The following is a 22,659-nucleotide window of genomic DNA, read 5'->3' as shown; positions in this document are numbered from 1 at the left end:
AGCTGTTCACAGACTTGACAGCAGTCACTTCAAAGTAGTCTTCAGCAGCAGTGCCATGGCAGTTTTGGCATAGTGTGCAATTTTGCTGCGATACCATGTGGTGCTCGCTGGAACCATCTGATTTGTAAAAAGATTGTACTCCTCCTCTCACACTTAATCTTCCAGCAGAAATAATAAAAGTGCCACAGGCTCCTGGCCCGTGCTCTTGTCCCTTTCGTAGGTGGGAGACCTACTGAGAATGCGGTGTTGTCCGCTCCCATTAGCGAAGGCCTTCATTAAGCAGCTGGGATTCCTCTGCAGCATGCAAAAACCGTGGTGAGAACACAGATGTACAGAAGCCTGTGGGAAGGCTCGAAGTTTTACATATTGCTAAAGACTCCTCGTCTTGGCACGCGCTCAGGTTCGCTCAGTGATGGGTAGCATACTGTGGTATATTTAATAGGCAGAAAACTTTACTACATTGACAGTGTAGGCTAGACCCAAGTTTTTTACTTTGCTGAAACATGTCATTCATACACGTCTTCCTGGGCGCCTACCAGATGATTAGCCTTAGTTCTGCAGGACTTGCATTTCAAAACTCCCTTTCTCTTCCCAAACTGGAAATGGCAGCCTCTGCACTCCTGCTGCTGCTCGCAGCTCACGCTATTGACGACTCTTACACCCAAGGGTGAAGTTCTTGGATCTCGGTCAGCTAGCCCGAGTGGTTTGTCACTTGGCACAGGAACAAAGCCAGGGCGCATTCTGCCTCCGAAGCTGCCTGGCGCAGCGTTTCCAGCGGTGTCGGTTCCCTAACCCGCCGCATCGCAGGCGCTCACAAATGTTACTCGTGCCGACTGTAAAATACTGACAATGTTGGATTGCAACATTAAAGTGTTAAATGATTTATAAGATCCTAACATGAAATTTATTTGTAATTTCTCTTACTAATGCCTGCTTTCAATTCTTCCCCTTCTTCTTTCTTTTCCGGCAGATTACCATTGAATTGGATAATGCTGAGGTTTTAATTTTATTTATTATCTACAGTGTTGTTTCTATGGTGTTTGTTTTACGAGTAGCCCTGTGATCTGTCCTGTTGTCTCTTCAGCACCGAGCTTTCAGATTTGTATGTCGGTGAATTAGTTGAGTTTTTCAGTCCGCCATGTGTCTATGCTGGGAATAGTTACCATAACTAATTCCGTATGTCATTACTTGGAGTATTAGTCCAAATGCAGTTACAGTTTCTGTCAGTCTGCAATCATCTGGTGCCACAGTAGATGCCATGAAGTTTAGGACAAGATCTGAGTGCTTTTGGAGCACCAACTGCTGCAAGCACCGTTAAAACATCAGCATTTAGCACTCGGCCGTGATTACCGCGTCATGGGTGAACAGGCTCTTTCAGCAAAACTAAATACTGAGGTTTAATGGCATCCACACAAGTTGGAAGAACCTGCCAAAAGCCAGCTGGAGAAGACCCTGAATGAGGTGTCTCCACTTGCTGACTAGCGAGAGCCACTGCATCCCAGGGCACGGCGCCGCGGGGTGCAGGCAGGACTGCAGAGGATGGGGACCTTGTGCAGAGACTATATTGCTGATGTCACCCAAAAAGGTGACAGTCATGCAATTCATCAAAGCATCTCGCTGTCCTTCCTGGTGCTTCTCAGTCAAGGTTCGCTGTATAAAGCCACGTAAAAAGTTGGGACGTCTTGTGGAAGAGGTGTGGTGTAACCCTATGAAAATTACAGACTTGTGAAGCTATTTCGGTGTGAAAAGCTTCCTACCATCAAAAACATGCCTTCACTTGGCTGTGCAACAGCCTGGGCTGTGTTTATGCTGCATGTAGCTGTTTTACAGGCAGAAAAGCCATATTTGAGTGAAAACTTTCAGTTTAACTGAAATTAAGCTTTCTAAGGACTTTTAAAAGCGGTGTGTCTGGTTCGGGCACTGGTGCACGGGGTGGAGGGGGGGAGCTGAGCTGTCTCTGCTGCTGCAACTTCCTCATCCAGCTCAAAAAAAAACGATGTGTGGGTGCTAAATTTGAGATTCTTTTTGCATAAATGTGTAATACTGAGAAAGTGATTGACTGGCACCTTATTTTACTGAAATACCAGGAAAAAAAGAAATATTTTCCTCTGTGCTTTGTTTCCTGCATTCCCTCCCAAGCTAACCTTTTATTTGGAACAGAATTCAACCACTTAAAATGCTTAAAATGTTACTGTTCTTTATTCAATAGAGTAGATAATGAAATGTGCCATAAATTGCTTTCTGCAGAACTTGTTAATTTTGACGTTGATCAGCTGAATTCCTCTGGGTGAACTTCATTGTGAGAACCAAATAATATTTGGGGACTTTGCCTGTTGAAATGGATTTGAAATGCAAACTGTTTGTCACAAAACTAGACCGAAAAGCGTACACATTGCCCCAGGGTTGGGTTGGAGGGTCTTTTCTCTTCAGTGGGGCTTTTGGAGAAGGCAGAGAGACAAGCTCCTGGTGTGAACAAACTGGAGTTGTGGCTTTTCTGGTTAGTTTTTAACCCAGCCTCTGGCTGGGACGCTCAGGCCCTGCTGTGCAGCAGGTCGGTGCTGTCACCGTCATCCCAGTGCGGCTGGGGTCCCCCCTCCAGGCTGGAGCAGAAGGTCCAGCCAGGGTCTGGGATACCTTCCCTAAGAAAAACTCTGTGAGTCTCCCGTCTTCAGCTTCCACAAAAAGCTCTTTCATCAGAAGATCCTTAGCTAGAGCTGCTCGGAGTATTCGCTCCCCTGTTTATTGGTGGAATTTTTCTCCTCTTGGCGTGCCCTGCCCATTCGCGAGCGTAGGAGATGGCTGATGAGACGGAGCGAGAGCCTGGTTTTGGTCTGAAGGGCAGCTTTTCATGTGGCAGAAGTCCATTTACTGGACCATTTTACTCATCTGCTCTGACCTGTGTTAGCACGAGACATCTCAGGTGTGCCTCCAAGCTTCACACCAAACTTCTAGTGTTATATAGCTCCAGAGGTGCTGTAGTGTCTAACCTCTGGTGTAATTATTTTCTTTTTCCATAAACCAAGGCTTTTTTTCCCCCTCTTACCCTGGTACGCACCAGCGGTGTGCTCTGTTTTTGCAAAGTTCATCTGTAGCGTGTGAATGTTTCTGCCGGGCGCTAGACCCCTTAGATTGTGTGGTGCTACACCTTGCTACACCTTCCCAGAATAGCGCATATAAATGTAATTTTATCTTGGAGAAACTTCAGACAGAAACTTGAATTGTTTAATTGCAAATTAAGTCGTCATATGAAACTCTTTTCCCCTTTAATTCCTGGCTGTAATGTGCTGTCTTTGCCCGCAATAAATCAGCCAGAGCGTGCGGAGCAATTCAGGATTTGGTCTGGAGGCTGCAAAGGATGGAGCAGCTGCGGGGAGGGAGCCAGTGTGTTTATAACCATGGGCAACGAGCGCTGGCTGCCTACAGAAAGGGATTCGGATGGGGCTTGAACCACTGGCAAGTCTCAGAGAAAATCCTGAGGTTTCCTTCCCCCTTCCCATTGTCAACCCTGGAAACTGTAAATGTTTAGGGCAAAGAACACCGAAACCTCTGTTGTTAGTGCAATTATTAACTTCCTTTTCTGTCAAGCTATGCACAACTTAATTTTTCTGATCAGCTGAAATGCTCCTTATTCTCTCAGGGTAAAACTCTATGAAAGTAACTGTCTTACGGCATGATTTCATAACACTGACGTGATCGTATACATAGGTTGAGTCATACAGCTTAGTTGCTTACTGCACGGTAGTTTCAGTGAGCGGCGGGTCCAAATAATAAAAGGTACTAAAAATGCCGGGAGGTCCATGCATTTGTTTCTGAAAGTCGTGATAGCAAATGGCGTTACAGTCCCCCGTAGCATTTTTGCGAGTCAAGAAAGGGAGTGCCCTTTTAAGTGGGTGAATAATGCTGGAATTCACCTCGATGGTAGGAAATCCCCCGCAAAACAGGAGGGATGGTGACCGCTGCCACCGGAGCACGGGCTCGGCGCCCGGCTGCGCCCTTGGGGTTGCTGGAGAGGTGTTGTGGAAATGGCGGCGGGAGGGTAGCATGGGTTCGTGCTGTTGGCCTTACCTGGCCCTACGTTCACCAAGGGGTTTATCTGGTATTTGCTTTTGGTGTCACGGTTGGAAAGGAGGGACAGGAAGGAACTGGAGAGGAGAAGCGGTGTGGTGCAGTGTTTGTTTTCAACATCTGTCACTATAATCTGAGGACCGTGACCTGGTCTGGCAGAAATAGGCTGATAGCATCTTTTAGCTCTTGCAGATGTTTTCTGAGCTCTGCAGCATCCGCTGTTGTGGCAGGATTCGTGTAAAAGGCTTTTCAACTGGGGATGGGAATTAGGGTGCACTAAGGATGAGAGTCCTCTTGCAGTATTTCCAAAACATTCAGGTTCCTGTAAACCTGTGAAAGCGCAGAGACCTTTGGGATAGGAGCTGCATAAGACCTGTATTAAAACAAAGAGCAGAAAAGGTATCTTGAGAGATGGATGAAAAGCATGATATGTTTTGATAGAAAACCAAAACCATCGGAAACAGTGAACCATTTTGCACCTTATTTGCACCTTACTTGCAACATGGTTGTGTTGGTTTTGTCCTGATCTTGGGGAGCTGTGTGCTCAGACCTTGTCTTTTGGTTTGCGTTGGGGCTCCTCTTTCTCTGGCTCCATGGACTCTCCCAGAGCCTCGGGTGGGCGGTAGGAGCTGGAGGGGTCTGACTGGAGCTGGAGACCTAACAAGGGTGGTCTTGACATGGGCTCTGTGCAGCTGTCTCAAGTAATAGAGAAAGTGGAAAGCCCCAAGGCAGGGCACTGGCACACTGGGTCGAGTCTCTCGTGATCGACTCCTTACTGGGCTGGAACTGCTGCAATCCCGTTCTTGATGGAGCTGTTGATTACGCTGGTCTCTCGGAGAAGAGATTCAGGACCAAGGTATATTTTTCTCGAGTGCCATCAAGTGTGAATCTTCACTCAACAGTGGTAACGAAACCCTGGTTGTAGTTAGACACAACAGCTTTAATTTACTTGTGAATCAATCCTCAACTCACAAAAAAGTCTGGGCACGATACAAGCGCAGGTTTTAGGGTGTTTCACAAGTCAAGTGGAGATGGTGAGCTCCACCGTGGGTTCCCTGTGGTCCAGGGCCGCACAGGCAGCACAGCTCCCTCCCCGCGGAGGCACTTCTGTTCGCAACGCAGCGTTCCCGTCCGCTCCCCCGGGTCCGGATAGGCGTTCGGGGACAGCCTGGCCCAGTTTCCACCTGCGGTGTGAGTCTTGGACACTAAAACGCCTGTGTCCTGGAGAAACACATTAATATTTTACAGACCAAAAAGGAGAGGAGTGTTAGTGCTGACCTGCAGGTGGCATGCTCAGGATGCAGAATGCGGCTGGGAGATGTCCTACTTTTCTTTTCTTGTTTTCTTTTTTTTCCCCTCCCTTTCCCCGCTCCCAGCCACATTGCAGTGAGCTGCTCCGCTGGGCACCTGCCAACATTCAAGCAGCAGTTACATAAGAACAGCTTTTTTTCCTGGAATTTAGGCCCGCCGCTGATGTGTGACCTTCAGCGGTAATTGCCAATAAACGCGGCGGAGATGTTTACGGTCACCGCAGGCCGCGCCGGGGCTGCCGATGCTCGCCGGGCCCTCGGGCCCTTGGATCGGGATTTACCGTTCAGGGCCAAGAGGGGATGCTGTGCCGCTGCCCCGGTGGGGCCCTGGGCAGGGCCGGCAAGCGCCAAAACGACCAAATCCAGCAAAACTCTTACCAGCGCCCAGAGTCTCCCTTGTAATTACTTAGTCCTATTTAGGATTTGAGGTTAAAAAAAAAGAATTAAGTAAAACCCCAGGGGTTTGTTGTTGTTGTTGGGGATTTTGTATTTTTATTCAGTCTTGATACTTCTTTGTGCAGCTGATAAAACAGTATTCAGCAAAATACACCTGCAGGACCCACTCAATATAGTTTTGGGGTTGGGTTTTGGGTTTTTTCACCTCTTCATTTTGGTCTTCAGCTTTCAAGTAGGTGAAAAGGGAACTGAAAATCCTGGTTCAAAGGGGTTGACTGAAGTAACCTTCTCAGTGCTCTTTATCAATGATAAACCAAAGCTATGGCAGCTGAGTAAGGTGCAAAAGATGTGCTATTTTATGCATCTTCTGATTGGAGTTGGAGAATGTATTAACCTCTTAAGTGCTGGAGGGATGCACTTACAAATTGCTTTCATTGTACAGAGAGCTTGCTCCACAGTCATTTCTCTTGTGTATTTTGCACTTAGACAGTGCTTCACTTGTTATGTCTCAAGCAGAGGAAATGCAGGCTCTCATAAATTTTTGTGGGCTGCCTTATATTTTTTTTTCCTTCAGAAATCCTGCAATCTTTGGACTGTTTTTATTGCACAAACTGGAATTGGTGAGCTCTTTGGAAGAGGAGACTGGAACATTTCTTACAGTTACTTGTAACAAAAAAGTTATACCATCTTACTAGTTAATTAAAACTGCTAACGTAAAATGTGTAGTGAAAATAGTTCTTAACTATATTCAGTTTTTGTAAAAGACCTGCAAGATTAGGGATTTAAAGAGAAGCAAGATTGAGGATCTAAAGAGCAGCAAGCGATTGCACTCCAGTTGAAGGTCAGTGGTGTATCAGAGGCTGAGGTCTCTAACTCCAGGAAAGCCCCAGCCCAAGTAAAACATGCTTTCTCGACTGCAAACTCTGGAAAATGAGAGAAGGCATTCCCGTAGGCAGATCTCAGTGACCTTTCAGTGCAGGCACTGACAGCCCTTATGCCAAATTTTCCACCTCATCGTCTGGCAGCGCACAAAGTCTCTGCAGAATCACTGAGATAAGCGGGGGGAAATGTTTAGCCACGTCCCCGACCCGGGTGTGCACCGCAGTGGTGAGGCGAGGGGGTGTAAGCGTGTGGTTGCTGCTCCATCACATGCCGGTGGCAGCCGGGGGGCTGGCTCAGCCCCCCATAAATCCCATGTGTTTTCTGCAAGGGCTGGGAGAGCTGCACGGCTCGGAGGAGCCCGTGCCAGGACAAGGTGCTGCTCCACATCTCCCACTGCCGCTTAATTTGTGGCAGTGTGAGATCCTCCATCACTAAAAATACACTGCTCGGCAGCTCTGATGCAGGTCCGTTACAATGGTGAATGCAATGCGGGAAGCTTGTCAGAGCAGTTCAGTGCTCTTGGTTCCCTGTTATTCCCCTCCGCCCTGAAACTTAGCCATAGCAAGTCAAATGCATTTTTGACAAACACCTACGTATCATCTGCAGAGGCTAGAAATTTCCTATCCAAATTTTTTCTTCGTTCTGCAAGGTAACAGTATTGGCTTTACAAAGGAGACTTGGCAAGCAGGTAACCTACATGGACTTTTCTAGTATTATTGAGGAGTTATGGAGGACAGCAACGTAATTTGTGCCCTAGTCTGTTGTCATGAATCAGACTAGGCGGTGCTTTTGCTGTGTGTCTTTCAAGTAAGAGCAATACTGCATGTATTTAACAGAGAAAAGAGGAGAAATTCAGAAAAGGGAGGAAGAAGTGGCTTCCAGGACGGTATCCAAACAGCCAGTCCTGCTGGAACTCCAGCGGCTATGGGAGATGGTCATGCAAGAGCCAGGGCAGAAGGCAATGGTTTCAGAATAACATATATCTGAGATTTTCACTGTAGTTCTCTGCATCTGGATATACAACCTAGCTATCAAAAGCTTAATGGGATCTTTGGATGACTGACTCTGTAGTAGTGTTTTTCCCCTTTTTCTTTCCTCCTTTATGCCAAATCCCGCCCCCCCCAATAATTAGATGCCATATGCATGGAGGTGGGTTGGTTCCTGAATTCACAGATTTCAGGACCAGAAGGGACCGCTCAGTAATTTAACCTGACTTCCTGCGCAGTGCAGGGCATCTCATTTCTCACCATTGCTTCCCTACTGAGCCAAATCAATTCAGTTTGACTAAGCTTCTTCAAAATTCTCAGTGTTGATCTTAAAGACCTCCCAGGACCGGTGTCAGTTCACTACTGCCTTGCACCAGCTAGTCACCTGTGTATCCGACTTCAGATAGCGATTGGAAAATGACTTGAAGGAGATGTTGGGTAGTTTGGGAAATGGCGTCAGCCTGTGGAAGTTAAGCAGTCTGAGGTCTGTCATTTCTCAGTCTTTGAACTCAGAGATGGCCTGAAGTGGAGGAGGCCTGTGCTTGTAAGTGTGCTATTTTGTCCATTATTTTGTCAAAATTCTGAAGTTTGGTGAGGCTGAAGAGAAAAGGATCAGGTTTTTGAAAGTATCCCTGTGTGTGTGCTCACACAAACATGCATAATTTTCTGATGAGATTATTTCCTATCCACTTGTAACATTACAATATGAGATATTTTCCATCCTGTTTTGCTGAAGCCGCTATCTGGAGCAGACACAGTCTATATGAACTGGAGTCTCCACCTGCCATTTCAAGCCTTTTCAGCGCTCAGTGTTCTGGATGTTTACTGCATAGTTGAGTTTAAAAAAAAGTATTGGGAAAAGCAATCCTGAGGCTTTAAACCTCAATGAAAATCTTTCTGCGTTTCCTCAAACCATTTCCACTTGTTTTATCCATAGGGCTAGTCGTCTGAATTGTCTGTGAAAGACAGGATTAGACAACTTTCATCTTGATTGTTATTTTGAAAGCAAATGAAAATAAAACTTTCATACCTTCCTCAAAACCATAAAGGAAAAGGACTGAAACCTCTTCCATATCTCAGAAGTTGAGATGTAATGAGTTCACACTTGAGCTGTCACTTGCTTTGGTGGTTTTTGAGGTGGATGCATCCACTGTTGAGTCAGATGAAGACCATTCTGGGAAACACGCGTAGTCTGAGTTGGGGAAATGGATGCTAGAAGCATTACGGTCACCAACAGGTCAAAGAAACTGCAGTTCTCCTGTTCCGGCTAATGTTGAGTGGTTTATTTGCCAGCCTTGTGGGAATGGAAACTTCAAAGGAGGAGGGGTTTTTGCACAGCAAATTGAACGGAACTTTTGCTACTGCTAGCAAACAGTAAAGATCTTTAAAGTATCTTTAAAAGTAAAGATAAAGGTAGGTCTTCTCTGACCCTGCCACCCACTATGTTCCGGTTTAAAAGCTGGCAACTGTTCCATGGCACTCATTTGGCCGCTGCTCGGTAGTCCACAAACTTGCCCTTGCCACCCCAAGCCATCATTTTTCTTCTAGATGGAGAGCTGAGGTATATGGAGGCACAAGAAATCTAGCAAAATTACTACTTCAGTCTACTTTTCCACCCTATTCAATCCTTCTTGTAAAGCATAAGCTGCTACTTTGCTTTTGCAGCACACAGGATAGTGCGAAGTGTAGCATAGTAGCTATAGCTCCATAATTCTTCGCTATTTTAACCCATTTTGACTCAAAGGATAACCATTTCAGTATTTGGAGTTTATATTCTTACTGAAAGATTGCTGAAGGCAGTACTTATTTGGAAGGATCCATCCGAGCATTGCCAAGGGCAGTAGCTTTTGCTTGCGGATGAGTTTGTGGGGCTGGTTCTAACATGCTGATCTATTTATACGTGTGTCTGTGCTACAGTGGGAAGGCACAGGAATCTGCAGCTAGAGTATGTACTTTTTCCTTCTCCGATTTAAGTTGGAAAGATCAGACTAATTTCATGCTGATTCTTTGTCTCTGCTGGTTTTCAGCCCCAAAATGTACGCATATGTTTGATTAATTTGGGGTCATGGTGTAAGCCTGGGAATAAGGAAGCCTTCATTAGGAATCCAAAGTCCAGCACGTTATCTCGTGGCAGTCATATCCACTTGACCCGCCAGCTTCAGTCTCCCCTTCTCTGGAAGGAAGGTACCTAATTTCCTTTACAGGAGAATACGCACAATTTCCTTGCTGCTGTTGACTACTTAAGAATGGAGGAATTTTTTGCTTTGCTCTGAAGCCAGTTGTGCAGACGGTGTCTGCAATCAGAACAACGTGCCCAGACTCCCTGATGGCTTGATACAGCGTTTCCAGCATCCAGCCTACAAGCAGCAAGGGTGTACAACGCGGGCTGTGCGGGAACTGTGTGTTCCTCTGCATAAACGAGGCTCTTCCCGTTAACCTTTGGTCCTCTGGCTTAAATACTCCTTGCTTCAGTTTGCCCAAGAGAGACATGGTTTGCACGCTTGTGAAGTTTCCAAGAGTGGTGACAATGCAAGGAAACGGTGCACCAAAGGCCGTGTGAATTAGCCAGGAGGAAAGTCCATTAGTAGGAGAACGGAGGACGGTTCTTCCTGGCCAAGGAGCCCCAGCCCACGGAGCACCGCAGGGGAAGCGCTCGCTCCGCTGGCTCCTTCCTGCGAAGCGGAGTCTCTCCATGTTTAGGCTTACGGATCCCATGGCCTTCCGCTCCCTTCGCTGTGCATCTCCTAGGCTGCAGCGGACACCGGGTTAAAATACCATGGTCACTCTCCCAGCCTACGCTTGATTTGTCTGTCTAGTTCGTGTGGCCTCTGGGCAGACACGGACAATCAGTGGCTGACTTAATTTGGTATTACTGTATCGTCCTTGTCTTATTTCTCAGTGTCTGCTCCTGAGAAGTTAAATCAATTCACCCACGATTAAGTAGGCAGTTTCATTTGAATGTTTAGGTCTCTGTTGTATGTCTAAGCTCTACTAGATAAAAGTTGCTCGTCTTCATCTGTTTCGGTGTGATGATCAGCATTTTAAATTTGACAAGCTGTCACCGTTAAGCCTCTTATTTCGTTGCTCATGTTTGGTACTGTATCATGTATCTTTCATCTCAGGAAAAGTATGTTTATGGATGCGATCCACTGAAAGCATTTTTTTAAATTAACATTATAAGGCTGCTGCCTTTCTGTGACATGCAGCCCTGGCTTCCTCCTCCTCCTCCCTGCTGGGGATGGGTGTGCTGCCTTCATCCCGGCTCTGCGGTCCGAGCAGGCTGCCCAAAAGCGCATCTCTGCGCGGCAGGCCTGTGTGCACCTGCAGCTGAAGCCTTCTGCGTGTTCCTCTGTGTTCATGCAAAGCAATTTGGGATGTTCAAAGGATACCTGCTAAATTTCCAAAATGTAACCCTTTTAGGAGGTGGGTGGGAGGGAGGGTGTAAACAGTAATTACGGCTATAATTCGTTTGTGATGATTCAGCTGAAGTCAGGGGCTTTGCTAGCTCCTGTCCCCTAAGTGTTGACCACCAGATTTCTGTTGGGATAAAAGATTCTTGAAGAATGACTAATTTTTCTGCATTTTACTTTCAACTAGCTGCCGCAACCTCCCGAAACGGAGAGCCCTGTAGAGGTGTGTCGCTCACCTATATTTGTGCAAGAGGCAAATATCGGTGTTTTGAAGTAGTCCTGGTGGAGTGTCTTGTTGGTAAACCCCCCCCGTGAAATGTGTGTTCCTGCGTGGTGTTAGTGAAAAATAAGTAGATTTGTTGAAGCGGTTTAATCCCATACAGCATCAGTGTGATAGTCTGAAAATATTAAAACACCTGTGTAAACCGGTCCCAAATCTTTGTTCCTTTCAGCCATTTCCCTGATGGGAAATGTAGCTTATGTAGGGAGCTTATGGGAGCTCCTCCTTTAGGGGAGGCACTCTGAAAAGTCTCCTCTCAAATCCCTCTGCATTAGCAAAATGAGACTTTGTTTCTCTGGCTCCTAATACAGAATTTGGTTTTCCCTTTGTCTCACACATTTAAAAACTTTGATAAGGAAAGGGAGGTGTCAGAAATTGTTAGCGGAAGCTCCATAATCCCAGAGCAGCTGGGTGTCCCTTTTAAAATGCCGCAGTGAAACAGCTAAGGGTTGCTTCACATCTTCAAGATTGCTAGCTCTATAGTGAATTGGATATGTAGGCACATTTCCTTTATGAGATACCCAGCATTAGTTCACATAAAACAGATTATTTGCCAAAATGAAGACATAAGAATTTATGAAATCTCAAATTCTTTTGAAATTAATAGGACATTCGGAGACGGCATTGGTAGATTGTACAACTGGGTGCTATAGCAGTGCCAGTCTTAAGTGAAACAACGTAGAAGTCTAAATCTAGGACAGTGTCGATTCTCTGACCTATATAATATGAAGATTATAAATATGTTTTGAAATTGTGACGGAAAAAAATGTTTGTGGTGGTTTAGACCTTTGTATTCGTAGTTTTTGTTTAAATGTAAACTGAAACTCTGAGTGGTCATAGAAAGACTTTGAGATGTTTGGGAGATGGCTCCTGGCTTAAGACAGGTCCCTGTGTAGAATGGTTGTTCCTACACATTTTCAGAATGCTTTAAAACAGCAAAAACTCAATGTCCTTTGGGTTTACAAAAATAGAAGTTCCATTCCTGAAAATTAGTGTCTGAAATAAGAGAGATTTGATTTGGAAACATGCAAGTGCCAAGGGACTTCGTTCAGTGAAACCCCACTGAAGTCCGCGGCGTTGGAGTGGAGATGCCCGGGGTTTTGCCAGAGGCCCTCCGCAGTCTCAAAAGCTTCATTGACCACGGCCAGATATGTTGAAGTACCTACACTTCCTCCAGAAGTGTGCGTATAGCGGGACGGGGTGTTTGTGTGTGTGTGTCTGTGTCTATGTATGCATGGGCATGCATGGTTTGAGTTCTTACAAACTTCCGTGTATTATTGGTACCAGTTAGACAGACTTTGTGTTCTCTTTAAATCCGTGAGAATGCGTTGGCATACGTGCATGCCGTGGTGGTCTGCTGGAGGGTGGCGGAGCCGGCTGGTTAAGTACCGCCAGAGCTAATGGAGGGCGGATGTTCTGTTTCCATAGCTTGTCAGTCGATCTTCCTCATCTCCCCCCTCGCTTTCAGCTGTGACTTCCCTTAATATTTTCCATGAGTGCAAAGATGTTAGTGCTCTTTAGTGTTGTTCTGCTTTAAAATGAAATTTCTGCACACACAGCAGGAGCTTGATCAAAGTCTACCACAGAGGCAACTGGAGGATCATAGAAGGGTATGTACAGCGGTCAAGCACATTCAGAACTAATCCTCTACCTTTTCCTTTTACACAGTGAAACGTAAGTCACGTAAGAAACTTCTGTGCTTAACCGCTTGTGGTCGGTCTCTTGGAAAATCTAAAAGGATCAGCCACGCTTACAAAACGGGGTGCTGGAGCACCTTCTCTTGTAAAAAGCAGAAGGAGCAAGTGCTTGGCTGCTCTGAATTAAACCTAAATCCTGATCTAGTCTGTTCACACTTTCAAAGCACTCCCCTTTGGTGATGCTCACACAATTATGAAGTGAGATTAATCGGTGCTTGTGGAGTTTGCCTGCTTTGGCCAGACACCCCCCCTTCGTAAACAGCCAAGCTGCGAAATCAAGGTCATTAAGACATTTCTCTCTATCTTCTGCTTTTGTAGCTAGGATCAGAATAGCAGCAACTTGTAACTGCTTCAGTCTTAAATATTATTAAAGTTTCTCTGTTTTAAAGATTATAGCAGGTTTTTGATAGCGCTTGAATGGAGTTGTGCATTACATCTGCTTTACTGATACATGTACAATAATCTTTGTATGCTACTTACTGTTAGTTTACCTTGATGGTGAATGCAGATGAAACGGAATGTTGTTGGGTTTTTTCTAGGTAGCATATTTGATTTTTCTTATTGCTGCCAAACATCTGATATTTGTTTGCATACTGTACGCATCAAAGTGGTGTACAACAGTAACATGATGGTTAAAGAACTGTTCTGGAGCCAAGCTTTGCAGCTGAATTAATTATAACATTTCTTAAATACCACTTATTTTTTTTCTCCCCTCTACTTTGATCACAGACTCACATACTTGTTAGCTAACACAGTGGGTTTGAATAATTTTGTAGGAAACAAAATTTTTCTTCCCAGTTAAAATTCGAAATGCTCGTGAATGCAGATTGCCAAGCCTCCAAAATCATGGATCAGCACGCTTTCAGACTAGAAACGCCAAATGCTCGATACATGTTCCCACTTGTATTTTCTGGTTACTTGTCCTGTTTTGGATACGCCACCCCTATAGTGGGTGCTGCAGGTCTGTCCTGGGAGCCAGAGCTCCCAGGGAGGTTTCTCCACTCGCCCCAACTATTTTGACCATGGAACAGAAGTTGCCTTCAGCTCCTCAGTAGACCAGAAGGAAAGTCTAGAGACAACCCAGGAGCTTTAGTTATCCGTCGGAATTCAGGAGGAGGCAGAACTTACTGAACAGCAGTTTTTGTGGTTCAGTGTGTGGTGTTATCTTTGTAGTAAGTAGTAAAAATTACTGGTTTTAAATACCAGTTGACATGACAGCCAGACAAACAGAAGAGGAAAATGTAACGTGAGAACTCCATTGTAAATTTTTGGCATAGGGCTTATATGGGTGTCAAGTTGCCTTTCTAGTCAGTACACATGTAGAAGGAGGATGTAGTTAAGGGTTTTTTTGTCTAGCTTGGCCTTGTTCTGTCATGTAGCCTTCCTTACCTGCCAGACTGAGACCAGAAAGATGGTTAAAGCACTACATCATGTACTAAAGACTCTCATATTGCTGTCAGTCAAAGGAGCTCCTCTGGGGTAAGATTTTGCTGGAGCTTTTGAATTTAGTCTCTTGCTTCTCCTACATGTTAACTGTTTGGCCCAAGCGGTGATAGGAAGCGTATGTCCCTTGGAAAAGTGCTCATAGTCTTCTACTGTTGCTTCCAAAGTAACTTGCCTGTTTTTTCTTTTTTTTGGAAGCCACTGGGTGGAAAGCTCTCTGTGTTTATTTTACATCTTGTCTCCCTGCCGCTTCCCCCTTCCCATCTGATTCCATAAAATGCAGCTCTTGTGCTGCAGCTTTCACACTAATAATCTAGAGGAACAATTTTTAATTTGCTGAATTGTAGTGGCAAGAAGCAGACGGTGGGAGCCCTGACATGAGCACCAGCCTTGTGGGGAGGGCAGGGATCCCTGACCAGCTGTAGGCCGGTGCTGATCTTCTCCATTTGGAAGGCATGTCTGAAATTTGGTAGAGGACTCTTCATTCCCAGACGGGTTTTTGTCTTTCCAGTGCATTGGGGTATAAGGATTTCTCTAAGCTACCTTTTGTGCGTGCCAGCAGTGTGGCTGCGGCCGTGCTGGAGTTTTGTGGAAACCCATTAATGCACCTTTACGTGGCTCCATTTACTTATTTTTGTTTTAAAGGTCTCTTGTGAACGTTTAAAAAGTAAGGCTTCACTTGCATGACAGCTAATATTAAACCTCATAGTTAATGACATTTTGAATCTATAGTCAGACAACTAATTTCATTTGAAATACAACTGAAAATCAGTGTCAAGCACTTGTTTTGTGAATGGAGATCAAGATACTTCAGTTCATCCTGACAGATGTTTTAATACGAAATTATTCGTGGCTAGATTAATTTTTTTATTTTTTTTCACATCCCCTTCCTCCCCTCTCAGGGTGGTGCTGCTGTAACCACAGCACACTGCCACTAGCAGAGCAGTAGCTCCCCGTTAAAATAGCTGCACAAAGACCTTACACAAATCTGTTAATCCCGCTGCGGCGTTTGTGTGTCTGCCCGCTGCTGGCAGCACCGCCAGCGTTTGTACGGCGCTCTGAATTACTGGGAACGCCTGTAGAGGCTTAAGTGAGAGCAGTGCAGGGTCCGCAGGTTAACGCTCAACCTGGGAGGTGTGTTGATCTCCTCTGGCCTCGGCTGACGGCAGCGGCGCGTGCTCCGGGCGGCCATGCCGGGTGCTCCCCGGGGCACGGGGCCGGGACGCCGGGGTTATCTGAGGACCGGTGCCCTGCAGCGTCCGCGGGCTCATGTGCTCGTATGCTGACTGCCGGCGTGACCGGGCGGCTGGGGCAGCTGCCAGCAGGGACGCGGGGAACAAAGAGCTGGGATGCAGCGGGCATCGCTCGGGTTTCCGCTCGGCGGCTGCAGCGTTGGGTCGCATCAGTGGCCGATGGAGGGGAGCAAAGAGCGTGTCCCTGTAACACCGGCGAAATGGCAAAACGGGACGGGTGTGAGAAGATGGGATCGCTCGCTCACAAAACTGTTTCTGATGCTACTCTAATCCTCTTCTTCGTTTTGTGTTGGTGCTGTACAGATGCAAATTTTTTACATTTAAAACTGAAGCAATAAAACTTAATTTAAAAAAAAACCAAACCACAATGCTCTTCAAGAATAAAATCTGTCTAGAAAGCTTTAGCACAAAATCTGAACTGTAGCTGTTTCTGGCACTGGGAACACGTTATTTTACCTGAGCCCCATGAGACACCCCCCCCCCGGTGTCCCAGCCTGCCCGAGCACACCAGGAGATGCTCAGTGGGTTTTTTCCAAATCTCCAGGGTTTTGGGTTCCCCCTTCCCTTGCTGCAAGTAGGCTAATGATAACAACATTCCCCTTGCTCCTGAATATTAGTAGTTAATTTATTCATTAAACTCACCTCATGATTTCATTATCCTCTTTGAATCAAGGGTGAGGCACTCAGGCAAGTTTTGGTCAACCGTTACTACGGCAACGTGAGACCGGCGGGACGGCGCGAGAGCCTCACCACCTTCGGCAATGGCCCCTTGTCTGCCGGCAGCGCCAGCAAAGCCGGGGCAGGAGGTAGGACGTGCTCCTGCTCGTCGTGGTTCGTGTGATCTGCCCTGCCAGATGCTGTGTGTCCGTGTCTGCCTGACAAATGAAGTGAAATGGGTTTTTGTTTTCCCCCTTTTGGACTTTTTTTCCTACTGTTCTGTCCTGTGAAATCCCAAAAAAGAAGGAACTATCAACATGGGTGGGGTAGAAGTCTTGCTTGCATGTTGCTACTGGTTTTGGAAACTCCGACGTGTTTTAACTCTCCTTGAGGGAATCCACTTTAGGCTGATGGGAGCATCCCTCTCCTGTCTCTAATGGTGTCAACTGCTTTTTCTTCATGCAGAGAAGAGCAGTGTTCTTTTTCTCCTGGCTGCGTTCGAGAAAGTACTTTAAAATTAAGCAGGCAGAGCTTTTTATACTTTCCAGAGACTGTCTTGGGCTGTCTTGAAATTTGTGACTCTGCTTTGAATTAATGTGCTTAGAAAACCTGGTCAATTTAATAGTTGCAAAAATATTTGGGAAATGTGCTCATAAGGATGTCAGATTATTAACCATCTCTGAAACAAAAACATTTTGTTGTATTACAGAGAGATTGCAGGGTAGGATGAGCAAAAATTCAGTTTGAAGTCAGTTCTAAAGTGGAGTTTGTTAGCAATGGCCTCAAATTCAAGTCAGTCAGTAATTCAAACAGGTTTTGTCAAAACAAAGTTCAGTGGGTAATCCTGTCGAAAGCAGGCCTGACCAGAAACAAACAAAAAAAAACCCCAAAAACCTATTTCTCCCTATATTCTGAAGTTGATATGTATTTCATTTGTCCTCGTGATGTGCTGCCTTAAAGCAGCGTTAAGTGCCCATCTTACAACGTGCCAGATACGTGGTTTAAGCTACAAACTCTTCTTTGCGGAAACGCGAGGAGCTGGGTTCCTCACCGTTAATAAACGTGTGCACACCATTGGGATAGCTTAATGATTTATAGCAGAAAAGAGGTGCCATCACCATAGGGTAGCGGGGCTTGAATCTCAGCCTGTTTCTCATGATCGCCTTTATAGGAGGAAGCTCCGGATCGAGTTCAATGAGCCGAGGTGAGATGAGTTTGGCAGATGTCCAGTGTCATCTGGATAAAGAAGGTGCATCCAACCTGGTCATAGATCTCATCATGAATGCCACCAGTGACAGAGTCTTCCATGAGAGCATCCTGCTAGCCATTGCCCTTCTGGAAGGTGGGAACACTACAATACAGGTAGGGACACGGAAAGCTTCAAGCTTGTAACTAAAACATGTTGGCAAGGGAAATGTTTTTTATGAAATCCAGGAAACTTGAGGAGGTTAAGGAGGTGGGAGGGGAAATGACTAAATGATCTTTGACCTGTAATTAAGAAAAATATCAGTGTCTAATGTGCTAAAGCTACCTAGTGCCCATGCAAACATTTAATAAGTTAATTGAGGTATTTCCCAGGGCACTATAGAGGAAGGTATAACGAAACAGCATTGTAGCATAAGTTAATGTTATTACTTTCATGTGTTAAGTTTAAGCAACTGCAACATGCTGAGAGACTTCCACAGACTAGCTGTTAGATTTCAGACTGGAATTTAAAATAACAGTGTATGGTGAACTCCAGATCACCGCTGTTCTCCTTTAATCATGCTGTCCTTTGTTCCTGTGTTTTAAGTAAGTATTTGGTTTCCTTAAATGAGAATTGCACCTGGTGTGGATTTTAATGAACATGCACCAACTACCTTCTATGGTATTCTTCCAAACAGAAAGTAAAAACTTATTATGGCAAAATATGCCTACAAAGATTATTGCACATGTAATATCTCATTCTTTTGACATTGCACGTGTTCTATTTGCAAACAGTCTGTTTCAGCCTTGGACAAGGGGCTTTATGCATAGCTTTTCCAGAGAGCGTTAGCCCTCTCCTGCCCATTGCTGTGCGTTTCACATGGCTGAACAAAACAATCGGTGATTTGTTTAAGAAGGTCAATTTTGCAGATTGTTCCTTTCACTCAGAAGTGGTACATCCAAATGTTTGATATACATACAGATTTAGGCTTATAATTTGATGCCATTTGTGTGGCATCCTAATCAGGAACTTTTATTTAGGTACTTAAAGATAAAACACATTTTCAGAAGAGCTTGAGCGAAGCGAACTAAGAAAAACATATACGTGGCCCACTGTTCCCAGTGCAGTATAACCACTCCCAGGTCCTTTATTTGTTTCTGCCCTGAAAACCAAGCTACCGAAAGACGCAGTCTGTCTCTGGTACCGCTGCGGCAGCAAAGAGCCGCCGCAGTGATGACGTTATTTTACTAGACCCCCATGGCAACTTCTGGGAGAAATGTTGGAACAGAGTGAGGGTAGCGCCCCGTGTTGGGCTTGATTAAATCTAGCTGTGGGCCGTTGCCAAAACACACCATCCTGTTCTGGTTAGCTCTGCTTGTCCCCTCTTCGGATGGCATCTGTGGGGTGAGTTGAATTAAGTGGCTGATCTGATGGAAAACCAGACTGCCAGTGAAAACAGATGCGATCCCATAGAAATATCTGGCTCGAACCTGACCAGACATGTGCTAAAGAGCAGCTTTATCATCTGGGCAGCAGTTCGTGGTGAGATTTGATGAAGTGTAATGTGGGGCTGAATCCTGACGAGTTATAATTGGCCATTATGGTTAAAAGATGCACTAGATGTCTACAGCAGCGCCTCTTTGTGTTCATGCAAACTTCCCTCGAGAGGAGAGGGAACATCTTTGGGCTTCTTCACTCTATCTCTGTAATCAGTACCCTCTTTTTTTTCCCCTGTGTATATGCTCTAGAGTGAAGCTTCTTTGCAAGGACGAGGTGGGACTCAAGCGTTTGAAATCCTCTATCACCTTAAACTGCAATGACAGGATTAACATTCCTTGGGGAGAGTCACTCCTTTAAATTTCCTTTTCTTCTCCCATGTAAAGGAAGCTGAGCTTTCATCTTCTGAGCTCTCGGGGAGCCTCAGGTAACATCACACTGTCATGCTGAAAGGAAAAACAAATTCTTTACCAGCCTGACATGGAGAGTTCCTTTGCTTGTGCTGGAACCTAGAACTCACGGACTGAGTGGAGTCCCTTCCTGCTGTGGCAGATCAGTGTTGGAAGCAGTTTAGCTCATCTGGTCAAAACGAACAGGGAGATCTGCAGTCCATCTCCGAAGACATCTTTCTCACCAGAAAGGGAGATTCTTTAGTTTGCGTTAGCTGCCTGTAACTGGGAGCTGGGAGTCTGTGTAATAACTGTGGGGTTTAGGAATGAGCTGTTGACACAGGGTGCTTACAGCAAATGGCGTAACACTTTCACATCCGTGCCTTATGGTCCTGCCAGTTTCTGTTGCGCTCTTGCCTTTATAGATGTTACATCCACACACCAGAGAAACTATTTTCCATCCTTTCCCGCTCAGGAATAAGTGCTTAGCAGTTGTCTTTACCTTAACAAAAATGTTCTGGGCAGCCAGCAGTTAGTTGGTGCACGTGCGTGTACGTGCCACAGTGCAGCGGCGAAGGGCTGGGAGGGGGCTCTTGTGTAGGCTGCTTTTAAGTACAGAATGTTTTAGGAACCAAATGACTTGTGATGCCTACAGCTAATGCTGTAAGCTGCGAGGTCTTGGACACACCCAGGAGCTCTTACTCATGCATGCAAAGCACAGGTGAGACTTTACTGAAAATATCCTCTGGAGCGGTTGTAATCTAGATATTCTGTGTTATAGCGATCCAGTGGCCTGATAGCAGGAGGCAAAACAGAAGGTTTATGCAGCACAAAGATGTTTCCTGACTTACCTCTGCACTGGTGAATTGGTCCTGGTGCTACATAGTGAGTTCACTGGTGCCTTGCTTTACTTGCACTGGCCCTAGCACGGGCCCACGGGGACTACCACAATGTCAGTCAAGAACGGCACATATTCAGTACTCTGATTTTTCAGTAGTATTTGAGTCATGAAAGCCAAGTAAGTAAAACTTCAATGGAAAAAAAAAAACTACCAACCACAAAGCATAACTTCTGGGAGAACAGCTGGCTCAACGCTGGGGAATCAAAGCGACGATGGAGGTTTTGCTGTTTCATAAAATCAGTATTTCGGGTCTATATCTCCCAGAGTCATTGCTGAGTGATGTCCAAGTGCAGCTGGTGTCCTGAGACAGTAAATTCACGTAATTAAGGTTTTCTCTCTTTACATAGGAAGAATAGCGTATCTGCTCACCCGGAAAATACGGAAGGCTCGGGGTGCAGCCCAGCTGTTGGGGAGCACTGCCTTTGCAGGAGAGCTGCATGGGGTGCCTGCTAGTCTGCACAGCTTCAAATCCAACAGGTTTTATGAAGCAGCCTTTTGCTACAGCACAGTAAAGATTTATTGAATGCAGCAGAGTGATGGTCTCCTGCTTAGTAAGATTTCATTTTTACAAAATACACTGCAAAATTTGTCTGCTTAGGGAAACTAGATGCACTTATGAAAATGAACCTAATACTTACCCTGGTCTTTTATCCTGATCTTTCTCTAATCTGTGTTCTTTTGGGAAGTTTTGCAGATTAGGTAGATAGGGCTTCACAACCTCTGCAACCTGCAGAGTGGGTTTTCTGAAGTTTTACGGCAGTTTCCAGTAACTGCCAGTGGAAGAGTCATCTTCAGTCTCTGGACTAATAACTGCGTTCATTTTTCATCAGATACCTTTGTCATTGTGAAAGTTGACCTAGCCAAATCGGCCAGCTGTGTCTTTGAGGTCTAACACGGTTTATCTTAATTTCACAATTTTTTTGGTTATTGTTAACAGCTCTTGATTTGTAGTATTCTGAGCAAGTTCATTCTGTGCTCGGTCTGAATACTTTTTACTGAACTTAAATCACTTATATCTACAGGCCTTTGAGGATAGGAAACTGGTGGGATGGGGACAGGTTATGTAAAAAGGCTTTTTGGCAGCAAAGCCAGAAATGTGTCACCCCTGCATGGCGTTTTTCTCAACTCCGGGTTTTCACACGGGAAATTAATTCGGCCTGAAGTTAAGCAAAAGGTTTGTACTGACACACAGGAACTCGCACATGATGATTGTAATATGGTTAATAATGGGAGTTCCCGGGTAACTCCCATGAGCTTCAGTGGGAGAAGAGATCCCCAGGATGTTGGGAAGGGATAACTGGAGTAGGTGTTACTGTTTCATTAGATACATGCAGGGCCAATATTAAGGCTAGGCAAAGTAGGTGGTTGCCAACTCTAACAGAAAAGCAAATCTAGAAATGTTCCTTATTATACTTAGAAGGAGTGATTTTTATTGTATTATTAAGAAAATTAATGTGGGAGAGAAGCAGGACGAGAAAAAATACTCCTGGTTTACCTTAGGAAGGAGACTAAGCTGGTAGTATATGGCACACGGAAACCCAGGCTTCTCTGTGTTTTGCTATAGGAGTGAACGTGGATGTGATAAATTAACCGTTCTGGGAGAAAGGCAGAGGTCTTTGCCCGCTTAAAGTTTTCTGGATGGAAACTTTACTGGGTTATTTTTAGTTTTTGAATTCACTTAGAAACGCTGTCAGGCTCTTTGGTAACAGAGATGCTGATGGAAGTGTCGTGGCTGTGTCCGGTGAGCTCGTCACTGCCGCTCAGCAGCAGCTCCGCTTTTGTTTCGGTGGGAAGCCTGCCCTCATTTGTAAGGAGACAGAAGTGGAGGTGGAACCGCAGGGTCAAAACCGGACAACAAATTAACTTGACAAATGCTGCAGCTCACTGAACTGAAAATTACATAAACCCCTTTATTAATTTATATAACCCTCAGCATCCACCTCCAGAGAGCTGGCGTCAGCGGTTCTGCACAGAGCAGCCCTGGGGGGGACGCCCTGCCAGCCCCACGCTCTCCTCCGAAATGGCAACGGGTGAGGGTGCCCTGTGTCCAGGGCGTCACCAGCCGGCACGTGGCGCCCGTCCGCCCGGGGTGCTGGCTTGGGTGCGCTTTGCCGGAGCTTGCGTGGTAGGTGCCGTTGCTTGTAGGCATGCTGCACGCAGAGCTCCATCTCCTTTGGAAGAGATGAAAGCTTGGTCCGTTCCCTGCGCACACTGCAACACGGCGAGTTTTCCTCTGTTAAAGCAACCCTGGCAAATGAGTGACAGTGGAGGAAATTGCTGAGGACTTCTCCTGTAACGCTTGTCTCT

General features: G+C 45.6%; 1 protein-coding gene across 2 annotated transcripts in view; it reads left to right on the top strand.

The window, feature by feature from the left end:
* ITPR1 (inositol 1,4,5-trisphosphate receptor type 1) overlaps positions 1-22,659 on the top strand; it is a gene marked incomplete at its 3' end in the record, with an annotated part of 162,775 nt that overhangs the window by 83,844 nt on the left and 56,272 nt on the right. The window contains exons 38-42 of one of the 2 annotated variants that reach the window (XM_082004786.1): positions 971-997; positions 11,237-11,272; positions 12,889-12,939; positions 16,396-16,528; positions 17,551-17,741. In XM_082004786.1, the coding sequence (XP_081860912.1) occupies positions 971-997; positions 11,237-11,272; positions 12,889-12,939; positions 16,396-16,528; positions 17,551-17,741 (438 nt within the window). The remainder of the gene's footprint in view (positions 1-970; positions 998-11,236; positions 11,273-12,888; positions 12,940-16,395; positions 16,529-17,550; positions 17,742-22,659) is intronic. The other variant, XM_082004787.1, reaches the window with a different exon arrangement.

The sequence above is a fragment of the Phaethon aethereus genome (assembly GCF_964289735.1).
Source record: "Phaethon aethereus genome assembly, chromosome: 11".
NCBI lineage: Eukaryota > Metazoa > Chordata > Aves > Phaethontiformes > Phaethontidae > Phaethon > Phaethon aethereus.
The sequence above is the reverse complement of the archived record's forward strand: the minus strand, read 5'-3'. Positions and strand labels throughout refer to the sequence as shown.